Source organism: Dasypus novemcinctus (genome assembly GCF_030445035.2).
Source record: "Dasypus novemcinctus isolate mDasNov1 chromosome 23 unlocalized genomic scaffold, mDasNov1.1.hap2 SUPER_23_unloc_1, whole genome shotgun sequence".
In the NCBI taxonomy this organism is placed as follows: Eukaryota; Metazoa; Chordata; class Mammalia; order Cingulata; family Dasypodidae; genus Dasypus; species Dasypus novemcinctus.
In genome coordinates, this window is record NW_026688137.1 from 50,507 (window position 1) to 64,072 (window position 13,566).

The window sequence follows — 13,566 nt, forward strand, 5'->3', positions numbered from 1 at the left end:
GAGCACCAGGTACGCTTCCCAAGACAAGGAGGCTCCTGCAGCGGGCAGGCCGCGGGCCGGACGCAGAGTCCAGGAAGAAACGCTCACACGTGCAGCCAGTCGACCTTGGCGGGGAGCCAAGATAACCAGGAGGAAGAACAGTATTTTCAACAAAGGTGCTGGAAGCACTGGCCATGGGCAAAGACCTAACTCCCACCACATACGAGCAGGAACTCCACAGGGATCCCAGGCCTGAATGTAAACTCCAAACCCATCAAACTCTGAGAGGAAAACACAGGGACAAACTATACGACCCTGGATCTGGCAATGGTTTCTGAAGATGTCACAACAAAAAACACAGTAAGACAAAATCAAAAAATAAATCAGACCTTCTCAGAAGTTTAAGACTTTTGAACAACAAAGAAAAATAGAGAGTTAAAAGACAATCTGAAGTTTAGGAAATACTTGGAAATTACTTATTTAATACGGGACTATTACCAAAACTACACAAAGAATACTTAACAACTCAGTAACAAATGGGCAAAGGACTTGAAGAGCTATTCCTCCAAAGAAGATACTCAAATGGCCAACAACCACTAGGAGGCCGTAATCGAAGAGCCGATCAACACGTTCTGAAGGAACATGGCCGGCGGGAATGTAAAATGGCACGGCTGCTTCGGAAAACCGTGAGTTCCCTAAAAAGGTAAGTGTAGAGATGCCAGTGGGCCCAGAAATTTCACCCCGAGGCAGGCGCCAGGAGAAATGGACACACCTGCCCACCCAAAAACCTGTAAGTGACCTTCCACACAGTGTTAGTTCTAACAGCGGGGAGGAGGTGTCCACCAGCAGAGCCCAGCACGGGCCACTACAGTGGACTACCCAGCCCTAAGACGCAACGTGGCAACGCGGGCGGGCCCTGGAAACACGCTGACGCAGGAAAGAAGCCCGACACGGAAGGCCACGTCCTGCCCGATTCTGTCACATGAAACGTCCACAACAGGCAAGCCACACAGACGGGAAGCAGAGGAGCAGCTGCGCAGGGCGGGCTGTGCGCGGGCGTGGCGTGCGGGGCAGGGAGGATGGCCACAGGTGTGGAACGAAGGCCTGAGATTGGATCACGGGCAGCCACACAGCCGATACACCAGGTGCCACTGAGTCTTCCGCTCTCAACGAGCCGTACGGTAAACTGTTTAAAAATTGACCATAAATGCACTTTTGTCTGAAGACAAAGGCGGGAAAAGGAGACGCGGGAATGAATCGTCAAAGACCAGGCCTGGTGCCACCTGGCGTCGCTCTTCAGCTGTGGGGCCAGGGCTGGGGCGGGGGCCCAGGGCACGGTGGGGCAGCCCCCGTCAGCCGCAAAGACGCTGGCTCTTGCGGAGGGGTGGAGCTCAGAGCCAGAGCCGGAGCTGAGGCGTGGGCCCCCGAAGTGCGAGCCCCACCCCCTCCCCTGGCGTGGGCCCCCAAGGCGCAGCCCACCGAGGCGCGGGCCTCACCCTGGGGGCAGCTGGATGTTCTCGGGGTGGTGGTACGTGCACAGGTTCAGGACGGCGTCGATCAGCTGGATCCTCTCCACCTTCAGCACTTCCACATCTAGAAGCAAAGCCACTCGCTCAGCAGCCACCGTGCCGCACGCAGCGCCCAGGAGCCCGGAGCACAGGCGCCTTGCTGGGCAGGGGCTGGGGAGGGCAGCAAGCCCGGGGGCCGGGGTGGGAGAAGCTTCTGCTGCTGGCTGGGGAAACTGAGGAAGGCTTGCGCCCTGGGGCACCGAGCTGGGTCTTGAAGGGAAGGACAGTGAGGGGGAGATGGGCGAGAGCTCAGAGCTGGAGGGCTCGGTATTCTGGGGAGCCGTCCAGCCGGCACGGGGGAGCTAGGCCAGCGAGTCCCAGGCAGGGGGGCCATGGCTCGGACGGGTGGGGGCTGCGCTGGAGGGAGACAGGCCATGGCAGCAGCCCTGGCACGACCGGCAGCCACAGAGATCGCAAGGCCGGGCCAGGCGACCGGGCCAAGACAAGCGCTGCCAGAAGTGCGGGTCCTCGGGCCTCCCGGGGGCACATGGTTTAGAGCCGGAGCCTGGCTGGAGCGTCGGGGGCAGGGGCGCGGCAGCCAGCCCAGCAGGACGCGTCCCGGGGTCCACAAGGGCTCCTCAGGGGGCGAGGGCAGCGGCGCCTGGCGGGGCAAATGCCACGCGGGCCGAGGGGCAGCCCTCACCGTCCGCCTGCACGGCCGCGGCGCGCTTCACCAGGTGGTCGGCCAGCTCCATGGCGTCGGCAGGGCCAAGCGGCAGCTCCCGGGACAGCCCGATGACCAGGATGCGCATCAGCGTGTCCTCCAGGATGGGCACCTCGGAGCAGAGGCGCAGGAAGAAGCTGCGGGCGCAGGGAGAGACACGCTGGGCACTTGCCAGGCACCTCTGGAAGGCAGCGGGGGCCCCGGGGTGGCAGCAGCCTGAGGCAGAGGCCGTCCACCCCAGGCCCCACGCGCTCTTTGACTCTGACTTCACATGCGCCCGCCGAGGAAAGCCACACACAGCCCCTGCTCCCAGCGCCCCTGGTGAGAGAGACCCTGGGCCCCCAGGGGCAAGGGGGGGCAGCTCCCTGGCGAGGGAGTGCCACGGCCATGGGCGAAAGCCCGTTGGCAGCTTAGCCCGATACCGGGCACGGCGTGCTGCGGTGAAGGTGCCACCCAGCGCTCTGGGGGCGGAGGGAAAGTGGCAGTGCCTATGGAGCCGGGGACCGGGGCAGCGTCACGTTAGAGCTTGGGGCGAGGCAACCAACTGGACTTGGAGGTGCCAGGCCGGGAAGAGTGTAAGGGGCTGCGCCGAGTGGGAGAGGGGCTGGGGGGCTGTGCCAAGCAGGAGGTGCCTGGGGGGGGCTGCGCTGAGTGGGGGTAGCCGGGGGGCCTGCAACGAGCAGGAAGAGGTGCCCGGGGGCAGCCAGACGTGCAGGAGGCAGAGGCGGGAGGAGGTCTGGGCTGGAGCTGGGGAGTCGTGGGGGCTGAGCCCGAGAGCAGAGGGGCCTAGGGGTTCCTGGGTGGGCGGGAAGCGGGTTCCCTAGAGCAAGTGGCCACAGCCCAGGACAGGCCACAGGCCCGGCCCCGCCTGCCCCGCAGCCCTTCCTGGAGCCGAGCCCAGCTGGTAGCTGCCCTGGCATGTCCCTGAGCCGGCGTGGCGGTGCTCACTTGCGCTCGCTCTCCGGCGGCCAGTTGTCCCACTTATAGTAGGTTTCCGGCTGCTCCGTGAAAAGCACCTTGTGCAGGCTGGAGGAGGAGTAGAGCCGAGAGGTTGGGAGGCCAGCCCCCAGGGACCCCGTCCCCCACCCCGCAGCTCCCACGGGCTGGAGTCTGGCATCCGCGGGCGCCTGCTGTGGGCAGGATCGGCTCCATGGCCAAGACTGCCACTCCCAGGCCCAGCCACCTCCCGGCCACCTGCCGGGGAAGCCCCCACCTGCTCAAGGAGGCCTGCAGGCCCGCGTATCCAAGCCACGTCTACACAGTGACTCAGATGCCACGCACTGCATGGCCCCACGGGAGTCCCCCAGGGAGCCTGGGTGCCGGCTGGAGCGCCACCGGGGCACCATCAGCACACCTGGCCCAAGGTGCTGCGGCCCAAGGAGCGAGCCAGTGGGGCGGCCACCTCCGGGGTGACAGACTGCTTCGCGAGCCTCGCCACCTGTCGCGGGCAGGCGACGTGCCTGGGGGGCGGCCAGATGGGCCCTCGCCGCGCAGGGCGTCGGGGCAGGGCGTACCAGTGCACGTAGTCCTTGGGGGCGAGCTTGCTGATGGAGGGCACGACCGTGTGGAGCCACCAGACGGCGTCCCGCTGGATGGCAGCCATCTGGTTCTGAAAGGCGCGCAGCACCTCGAGGTCTGCAACGGAGCCGCAGGTTAATGGCGCGCCCGGATGACAGGCCATGAGGGCCACGGAGCCAGGCTGGGCGCTGTGGGGAGGGCAGCCTAGCGCCTGGACCACAGGGGCTCGGCGAGGACAAGGACAAGCTGGTGGAAGCCTCTGGGGCCTAGTCCCGAGAGGCGAGAGAGCGTGGCCAGCTGAAGTCCTTGGTTCCAAGAGACCGGCCAGAGCCAATCCCCTAAAGGGCCCTGCACCCAGACCTCCCCACCCTGCCGGGAGCAAAGCCAACAGCCAGGGCAGCCGCCGTGTCGCCATGCCCCCCGGCCGAGCCATGCCGTCTCCACTGCCCCCGCCACGGGCACGGCAGAACCCGCATGAGCAAGTGGCCCCACGCAGAGACAGGCCCCCAGGCCGGAGCAGTTCTCGGTCCCGATGCAGACACAGGAAGCACGGTGGTCGCACGCTCCCCGTGTCTCGGCCGCCACGCAGCTGGGGCGGCCCCTGGGCTGGTCTCAGGAGACGCCTGCAGCCGGGGAAGGGCCGACCGCCTCCGGGCCAGACCCTCGCTCCCCAGGTGCCCCGAACAACGTGCGGTGCCCACCAGGCCCTTACTCTTCTTTTCGCCTTTGTCCCAGGCGATGCCCGCCTCCTTCACCTGGGCAGTGATGCCCAGCATCATGGACACGGCCAGCAGGTCCGTCACGTGGATCACAAACCGCTCCTGCACACAGAACACCACGGATGGCACTGGGGAGCACAGCCCACCCGGCCCACCAGTGCCCGGGGAGCTGGGAAGGGGGACCCCGGGCCACAGGAGGGGCCCAGCAGGCGGGTGTCTTGGGGCCAGGAGTGCTGGCCGGCGGCGAGGCCCTTGTCAGGCCAGAGGTGCGACCTGTACTGGCCGAGCAGCTGCACCGAACGACCTGTCAAGCACTGACTGCCAGCGTCCTGGGCGTGGCGCCTGAGACCCCAAGCCCTGGCCTGGGCCCGCACTTGGCACCATCTCCCCCCCGCCCTGCACGCTCTGGAGCCAGGGCAGAGCATGGTCCACGCCACGCCTGCCCGCCGCGCCATCCCCAGCTCCAAAGGCCTCCCCGCTCCCACCCCGTGGCTGCAGTCCTGCCCCTGCCACCCAGGACCCTGCGCAGCACGGAGCTGATGCTTCCCGGTGGGGCTCCTGTGGGGAGGACCACACAGGGCTGCTCACGACCTGAGGCTCTCGTCCCCCTGCCCAGCCACGTGGCTCCTACGCTGCTGGCCTAGGCCGAGCGGAGCAGGCCCGTGACGAGGGGCGGCGGTGACCGTGGCCTGGGGCCCGCACACGCTCCGGGCGTGCGAGGTCGCCACCTTGAGCTCCATGTCCAGGTGCTGCGGCTCCCTGCGCTCCTGCATGAGGCCAAGGCAGAAGGCCTGGAAGTTGATCTCGTGCTTGGTCTGCTTGATGATCTCGCGCAGCAGCGCCCGCGACGCCCGCAGGTAGTCGTCCTTGTTGGTCAGCAGGTCCTGGAACACCATGGCCAGGAACTGGGCAGAGAGAGGCTGCTCAGGGCCCACACCCGGGGCCAGCACTCGCCCCGCGGCTGCCCGCCCACTCTGCAAGGAGCCGCTCCAGACCTCCTGGGAGAAACGGCCCCAACCCGCTTCCCAAGGCATGGACACGCAGACAGCACCACCTGCCACGTGCCACGGCATGCCACAGGCCAACATGCCCCACGAGTGGGGAGCGGGGACTGCGTCTTCCTCGTTCCTCTCCTGCAACTGGCGCCCGGGGAGTTACACGAGGGCACGAGAGGCACCAAGCTGCAGGACCAAACACGCCGGCTTGCCCCCCACAACTCCACTGAAACTGACTCCCACCCTGACAGCTAACCTGAACGCTGGGCTAGGGTGGCGGGGGCTGGCCACCAGAGCGGAGCGGACGCTGTGTCCACCTGTCTGTCTCACCCCGGATGAGCCCATGTGGAGAGCTAACTGGCGTTAATAATCACGACGGTGAAACAGCAATGACAGACAAGGAACGAGAAACACTTGTCTAGACTCCCCCTTCAGGAAAGCCACGGGCCCCAAGGTGCTAGGACCTGGGGCCCCAAGGCCAGCACTGGGAGGGCCAGCAAGAAGCCGCTTCACCGAGAGAAACCACCGCAGGCAGAGCCAGGCGGGATTTCAGCCTGGAAGCGAGGATGGCTCTCGGGAACTCGGTGCTGTGTCCTCCCAACCAAGCTTACTTTTAGTTTCCAAAAAAAACGGCATGTGTGCGGCTGTACCCTCCACACTGGCGAAAGGCAAACAAGTGTGTTTCCAAGGCCCCACTCCGGTGCAGCCCCTCCACCCACCCCCAGAGCCCCCGGGAGCTCTTTCCAGAACAGCGCGGCCCCAGCATCATCCGACGAGCCTCGCTCCAAGCCCGAGCCCCAGAGCAGGGCCCACAGGGCCGGGCGCGCAGCACGCACCTTGGGCGCCAGCTCGGAGCTGTGCTGCAGCACGGTGTGCAGGACCTGCATGTTGCTGGGGTTGCGGGCATTGGAGAGCTCGTTGAAGATCACGAACTTGATGGTGGTGCCCAGGTTGTCCCGGTGGGCGCTCAGCAGCTCCCTGGGAGGGGGCGGGCGCGGTGAGCGTCCCGGGCCAGCCCCGCCCCTGCCAGCCCGGCCCCGGGCCCCGCCCCCTCCAGCCTGTCCCCCTTACGCCTGGTCCCGCCCCTTCCGGCCCGGCCCCGCCCCGCCCCCTCCAGCCTGTCCCCCTTCCGCCTGGTCCCGCCCCTTCCGGCCCCGCCCCCCGCACACCTGATGCACAGCATGTAGTGGTTGAGGAGGACCTTGGGCTTGAGGCGGATCTTGATCAGGTGGGAGATGACGTCCACGTCCTCCGGGCCCTGCGTGGTGCAGTTCACGCACGCCGCCATGAGCAGGTCCTGGGCCGGCCGCGTCAGCTGCGGGAGGGTGGCCTGCTCACCCTCGGCCCCGCGCCAGCGGCCACAAGCCCCACGGCCACGCCTGCCCCCGCCCCGCCACCTTCGGGTTCTGCAGCCACATCTCCAGCTTCTGCACGGCCATCAGCCGGACCTCCTTGTAGCCGCAGGTGGAGGTGAGCAGCCGCAGCAGGTTGCGGGAGACGTTGTCGATGGGCTGCCGCCGGTTCAGCTGGTCCCGCAGCACGTCGAGGACGTACTCCTCCACGCTCTCCGCCAGCTCCTCGTACCTAGGCCCGGGGGGCAGGGAAAGGGAGTCTCTGCTCGCGGGGGCCTCCCGGGAGCCCCCAAGCCAACCAGGAGGGGCCCAGGGGCGGCGGGGCGTGGCGACCTACCTGGGCATGAGCTGGCCCTCCTGCTCAGGGCTCGGCTTCTCCTCGGCGATGAGGAGCTCAGTCTGGCTGTCCTCCTCCTCGGTGAGGGAGGGGTGGGGGCTGCTCCCTGCACAGAGAGACCCCGTGGAGCCCACAGGGGCGCGCGGGGACCGCAGCCCCTCGGGCCAGAAAAGCCCCTCCGCTCCCTACGCTGGCCCCACCGTCTTACCGGCGCTGAGGTCGCCCCCGCCGCGGCCCGCCTCGCCCTGCAGGAGCGTGCTCCGGGGGGGCAGCTTGGTGTTGAAGGCCGTCTGGATGTTGTCCACGAACGCCTTGCAGTGAGGGCTGTCCACCCAGACCCGCTCGCCCAGCGAGTCTTCGATGTACACCTGCTCGGGCGGCGGAAAGGCCCGGCTGCACCCCCTTCCAGGGCCGGGCAGGCCTGGCTCTCTGCAGCCCACCCCACCCACAGGAAGGAGCAAGCGGGGTCCCCTGCGGCCCCAGCGCAGTGGAGGGGTACCCGGTGGGGCTCGCCGTCCACCTATGAGGAAGAGGCAGGGCCACGGCGAGCGCGGCAGGCACACAGCCCCGGGGAGAGCGGGCCGCCGAGGGCAGGCGCGGCAGCCTCCTTTCCCTCCAGCCCCCGCCCCGGCTCGCCGCGCCACTCCCTTCCTCACTGACGCAGACCATCCTGAGGCGGGGGAGGCGCGCGCACCTTGACGAAGATCTCGGGCCAGTTCTCGTCCTCCTCGTAGGCGGCCATGAGGAGGTTGCAGGCCAGAACCGAGACCAGGCTGTTGCCCTTGGCCTTGAAGTTCACGGAGGCGTCCCGCCGCAAGAGGCTGCACAGGGCCTAGAAGGCGGCTGCGGCTCAGGCAAGGGGCGCAGAGCGCGCTTCCGCCTGCCCAGAGCAAGCACCGCCGTGGCTCCAGGGAGAGGCCCCTGGAAGGAGGACGGGGAAGGGGTGCAGAGGCAGGGCCCAGGCCCGGCAGCCCGCCCCGCCCTCCTGGACCGAGGCGCCCGGCTCTCACCTCGATGACGCCCTCCGTGGCAAAGATGTTGGGCTTGATCTTGGCCAGGTACATGAGGCTCAGGTAGAGCGTGCTGTCGGGCTTGGCCCGCGTGAGCTTCAGCTGCTTCACGGCCCCGCACAGCACGCCCTCGACCCTGTCGTCGTTGCCCTCCACCTCGGCGGCCTCGATCTCCTCCAGCAGCACCGTGGGCAGAACTGGCAGGGGAAGCGGGGCCGGTCAGGCGGCAGCCCGGGGCGGGTGCCCCCAGGGAGCCCCCAAAGCCACGGGACAGCAGGGCGAGTCATCAGACACCCAGCAAGCGGAGTCCCAGGGCTGCGTCCTGTGACCAAGCCGCAGGCCACGCCTTCAGAGCAGCCACTCGTACAGGGAGGACAACCGTCCCGTCCCAGGGACGCGGCTGGCCAAGGCATCACGCGGCAAGCACGGCCGCCAACCCCTGCGCCTGCAGCGTCCATGGGGACCTCCGGGGCGGGAGCCCGCGCCTCTGTCCCCCACAGCCCCTGGGGCCGAGCCAGCTCTGTGGTCACAGAGCAAGTTCACTCTTCCAGAAATGCTGTCGACCTTGCCTCAACTGCAAGGTGACCGGCACGCTGCTGCCGCAGCCCCCGCTTCTCTTACTTCCTGCCGCATCTTTGCTTGTTTCTCTGGCCTCCCGGCCTTTTCCTGTGCCTCCTCGTTGCCCCTGGCTCCACCCGGCCTGAGATTCTTCAGCTTTAACAATCCACAAAGAGCCACCTGGGGGCTTGCAGGGCCCCTCTTTTCCACCTCCTTAGCGTCCACGCTCATCTCCGGTATTTATTCCACTTGCCCTGGGTTTATTCTGCCCTTTTTCGTAAGACTTAAGCTGGACACCCGGCTCTTCAAGCCCCCTCACGACGAGCGCGTCTGGAATGTTCCCGAGGCGCACTGCAGCTACAGCACGTGGTGACCCGCAGCATCTGTCATTACTCAGTTCTTGGAGATTCCCAATTTTCATTGCAATTTCTCCTCCGACCCAAGAACTATTTAAGACAGTCTTGTTAAACGTCTGAGCCATGGAGGGAGGTGGTGCTCCAGTTCCGAGAAGGAAAGGAGCTGGCAGCGTTCCGAGTGCTCTCCAGGTGCCAGGCAGGAAACACAGAGGAGCAGGACGGACGGGCTGGAGCTTCGGAAGGTCCCGGCCTCGAGGGGCCTCCGAACCCACACACCATCGACAGCGGAGTCAGCTTCCTGCTGTCCTAAAAGCATCTAGTATTTGTAAAGTAGTCTATCTTTTAGAATATGCTTTCCAAAGTCACTCCACATTTACCCTTCACAGCCACCTTTCAGGAGAAGGGACAGAGCGCACAGCCCTGCTGCAGCTGAGGAGGCAGGGCCAGCACCTCCGCCCAGAATCGCCTCCAGCTCACGCCCCTGGGCTCCGGCTGCCAAGTGGCCCGGGCACCAACACTGTCCTCGCCCCAGCTGCATGGCTCACCAGCAGGTGCCGGCCAGGTCAGACCCAGCTGGGCCCTGGCACGGCTCCCCTCCAGGACAGCTGGCTGCTTTGCCTGCTTCTCCACCCGTCAAAACCGCATCCGTCCTGCAGACCCAATCTCCCCTGCAGTTCTGCTGAGCCTCCCTCTTCCCTGGACCCTGGGCTCCTCAGGAGGGCTTGCTCGCCCGCTGCTGTGAGGGTAACGTGGCTTCTCCCCCACGTCTCTGAGCTCCTCGTGTAGAGGCCACTACTTAGCCTCACACCCTTGTGACTGTGGGCCTTGCAGTTCAGAGAGGCGCGAAGCGTTTGGTGGACTGAATTAAACCAACAGAGCATTGCTAAAGATGTCAAAGTGCCTACTGTATTTAGCTCCTACGAAGAACTTGATGTAAAAAAAAAGGCTCCAGCAGAAACAAAAATACACAGACAAGGTCTGCTATCAGAGCACCTGCATGCTCAACACCCAGGACAGGCTGGCTCAACGGAGCTGCTCTACAGGATACTAGGGGGCCCGGAGAATTGACCACTAGAAGACAACACAGAAAGGGGCATCATAAGATGCGTGCCGAACTGAACGCATCTGTGTGGAGATGGGACCGTACCCAAGTTTTCTGGTTTTCTTAAGGTCTTTAGTGGTGTTGTGCTGCCCTTCCAACTGAAAAAGGAGGGGGAAAAACTTTCCTGTTAGTACCTGAGAGGGGAGGACTCAGGTAACTGCAGACCCTCTCATACCAGGCCGAGGGAGACACCCCAGACATCCAAACTACGAGACAAGGAGCGCCTGTTACTCTCACCACTTGTCTACCATGTTCAGGATGGCCATCACAGAGGAGGAGCTCGCCAAACGTCTGCCGTGTAAACAGGTGAACGAATGAAGGCGCTCCCAAAGGAACACCCAGCAGTGCACTAGGGGTGCGTCACCATGCACAGCTCCTCCTGCAACCCCTTCCCCAAAGGTGGAGAGGACCAGCGGCAGAGCCAGGCTGCTCACAGCACTCCACAGCCGAGGAAGCACCTGCACGCGCTGCCTTGACTCCGAAGCGCCCTACTATTTCTTGTTCCAACTTTATAGGGAAGGCGAATGAGACTCATGAAAGCAACTTGTCCAGGTCATAAACTTGCTCCAATAGATGGCCTCTGCTCTGTCCTCGCACCGTCCCCCAAAGCCACCTCACTCTGGGTCACATTACTTCCCTGATCCATGTCACAATTTAGAAGCAGAAATGGAATAAAGGTACTGCATGAGAAGTACTTTGGAGAGCAAACCCTCAAAGGAACAAAGTGTCCTGTGCCTCACCCCACCCCACCTCCGAGAGGGCCTTGGTGGTGCTCAGCCCAGTATGTGCTCACTGAGCACTGCCAGACCAAAGAGATTTGGGATAGGTGCTCTGAGAGGTTCAGCGCTTACTTTACCTTCAATTGGTACCACGGATGGTTCTTTAATTGAGGGAGAAATAGCTCGTTTTTCTGCCACAGCGGCCTCAGCCAGGCGTCCCAGGGCACTCAGAGGGGGTGTGGAAGAGAGTTTGGGGCGTTTGGTGAGGCCGGTGAGGGCCGAGGTACCAGACAGAGCAGCCGCGGCATCCCGTTTGCGCTCGGAAGGCAGGCTGGAAGGGGCTGGCTTCAGCAGGGTGGACGCCGTTTTTGATTCATTGGCCTGACCCTTTGAGCCGAGAGCAATGAAATCTCCCGGTGGAGGATGCCCTGCAGAGAAGGAAAAGAGAAATTTGCACCTTGATGCAACGCCCGAGGTGGAACGGACCTTGAAGAATGAATCCAGTCTCCTGTTACGTCGGAGTTTAAATAGGGATCAGAGAAGGCAGGAAACACAACTAGGGTTACCAGCATGTCAGAGGCCGAGTTTGGGACTGGTACAACTAGCCTTGGTGACAGCCAACAGCTGCGCAGAGCTTACTATAAGCCAGGCCTTCGCTGTCTACCTTACAAGCATGAGTTCACTTAGTCCTCTGCAAGTTCCCGAAAGGGGTGAGGACTGAAAGACCCAGAGAGGCTACGGAACACGGTCACAAAAACAGGGAAAGGCAAAGCCGGAGGCGAGTCCAGGCAGCCTGGCTCCCGCGTCTGAGCTTCTAGCCACTTCCTATGCGGCCTTCAACCTCGTTACCCTTTGACTTATGCTATCCTCCAGCTACTCACCGCAGCCTTCGCTGCGCGGTCTCAAACAAGATGACAGCCTCCCGTGGGAGGCCACAGCTGTCTCACGGGCTTCAGAAGCCCTGACCGAGGGCTGTTTTTCCAGGCCCCACTCCTAGAACGAGCCTTCGCTCCTGAATAACAAGCTCCGGCTAAGGCCAAGCGGCAAAGCAGAGAAGCCCCCAAAGAGCGCGCGGCCGCCCGCACTCGCCTGAGGGTTTGGCCGCCGCGCTGGGCCTGCGGACGGTGGCGGGCTTGGCCCGGTTCATTCTGCCCCTGCCCCTCGCTGCTCCTAGCTGCGGATGTGCCACCTGGGGAGAAAGCCAGCACGAGGTCACTCATTCATTCATTCGCTCGTGCAGCGCCCGCGGGCCCAGGGACGCACGGGGCCGGGGTCTGCACGAAACCCCAGCTCCGAGCCGCGGGGAGGAGGCTGGGGGCGCGCGGGGGGCGCGGCGGGGCCAGGCCGGGGCAGGCCGCGGGCCCGGGGCGAGGAGGTGCCGACGGCCGCGGCCCCTCACCTCCGCTGTCTGCCGCAGGGCCCGCCGCCACTGCGGCCACTCCGGAAGCGGAAGCAGGCCTCCCCCACTCCGCGCCCCTGCTTCCGGAACCGCCGGAAGCAAAACAGCGCGGCGGCGGCGGCGGGAGGGAGAGGCGCGGGGCGGGCGGCGCCCTCGCGGGCCTGCGGCGCCCTCTGGCGGCGGGAGGCCGCGCCCCAGCCCCGTGCGCGGCCAGAGCCCGGGAGTGCCCGCAACGGAACTTAAAGCTCCGCCCCTTCCATGACGTCCACACGTTTGCGTTCTACGGCACCCCTGCAGGGGTCCGCTGCCCCATCTTTTGCAGGCGAGGCCCCAGCTGGGAAGGTGGTCTCTGGTTTTTGGTCCGTGGGGACGGGCGCCAGCCACCGGCCTCCCGTCCGTCTGTAGACGGCAGGCTCTGGGAAGGAGAAAGGCAGGTGCAGAGCGAAGGAGCTGGTCCCTGAACAGAGACAGCGACGCCACCCGAGACCCGTTGGAGCCAGGGAGCACAGAGCAGCGGACAGCAGCTGTGAGGGTCAGGCTGTTGTGTCAACTCGGCCAGGTAAGTGTGCGCGGTCGTTTGGTCAAGCAAGCACTGGGCTAAGCACTGGGTAATCCAAGGGCATTTATGGACTCTAGTCACCATTGACTTTACTGCAGTGGTAAATCATAGATAGCTGGTTACAATTACATCAAACAGGGAGATTGCCATCAGCAGTGAGTGAGGCTTAACCCAGTTGGTTGAATGACTTAAAAGGGGAAGTGATTCCAGCATGGAGAGAGAATTTCCCAGCTCCTCTTTGGACAGCCAGCCTCTCCCAGAATTTGTCAAGAACCTTCACTGGACTTTCCCTGCAGCTCCTGGTTGTGGGCTGCCTGCAGAACCTGGACTTGTGCCTCCCCACGGCTGCGTGAGCGACTCTGATAAATCTCTCACTGCTGACGGCTATCCCCTGTTGATTCTGCTTCCCTGGAGAACCCTGACTAATACACCAGCCTCTGGGAGAGGGGGTTCTGCCCCACGAGACAGCCGCCCTCCTCCCTCCCCTGGGAGGATCCTCACATCCTCCCAGCTCCTCCCAGGGGTCCCGGGGTCTGGACTGTACCTCTGCTTATTCTCCAGGAGCAAGTGAGCAGGGCAAGCCCCTGCCCAGCCTAGCCCCTGCCCAGCCTAGCGCCACCACTTTCAACCTGGGATGCCTTGGGGAAAGCCAGAAGGGCTCCCTGGAAAGTGGGCCAGGGCCCCACTTTGAAGGGGAGGCCGCAGTAAGATGATGTGTCACTTGGCCCGTT

At 64.4% G+C, this 13,566-nt stretch overlaps 1 protein-coding gene across 4 annotated transcripts in view; it reads right to left on the reverse strand.

Moving 5' to 3' along the window:
- Nucleotides 1–12,355, reverse strand: part of INTS1 (integrator complex subunit 1) — a 29,214-nt gene extending 16,859 nt beyond the window's left edge. The window contains exons 1-16 of one of the 4 annotated variants that reach the window (XM_058292478.2): nucleotides 12,277–12,355; nucleotides 11,967–12,066; nucleotides 11,015–11,305; nucleotides 8,143–8,339; nucleotides 7,827–7,964; nucleotides 7,341–7,500; nucleotides 7,133–7,238; nucleotides 6,841–7,027; nucleotides 6,613–6,758; nucleotides 6,280–6,421; nucleotides 5,177–5,353; nucleotides 4,442–4,550; nucleotides 3,726–3,846; nucleotides 3,160–3,237; nucleotides 2,191–2,348; nucleotides 1,476–1,572 (exon numbers count right to left, since the gene is read on the reverse strand). In XM_058292478.2, the coding sequence (XP_058148461.1) occupies nucleotides 1,476–1,572; nucleotides 2,191–2,348; nucleotides 3,160–3,237; nucleotides 3,726–3,846; nucleotides 4,442–4,550; nucleotides 5,177–5,353; nucleotides 6,280–6,421; nucleotides 6,613–6,758; nucleotides 6,841–7,027; nucleotides 7,133–7,238; nucleotides 7,341–7,500; nucleotides 7,827–7,964; nucleotides 8,143–8,339; nucleotides 11,015–11,305; nucleotides 11,967–12,024 (2,165 nt within the window). In that variant the 5' untranslated portion in view covers nucleotides 12,025–12,066; nucleotides 12,277–12,355. Of the gene's footprint in view, nucleotides 1–1,475; nucleotides 1,573–2,190; nucleotides 2,349–3,159; nucleotides 3,238–3,725; nucleotides 3,847–4,441; nucleotides 4,551–5,176; nucleotides 5,354–6,279; nucleotides 6,422–6,612; nucleotides 6,759–6,840; nucleotides 7,028–7,128; nucleotides 7,239–7,340; nucleotides 7,501–7,826; nucleotides 7,965–8,142; nucleotides 8,340–11,014; nucleotides 11,306–11,758; nucleotides 12,067–12,276 lie in introns of all 4 variants that reach the window. The other 3 variants (XM_071213569.1, XM_071213570.1, XM_071213571.1) reach the window with 3 other exon arrangements.
- Between the last annotated feature and the right edge of the window lie 1,211 nt (nucleotides 12,356–13,566).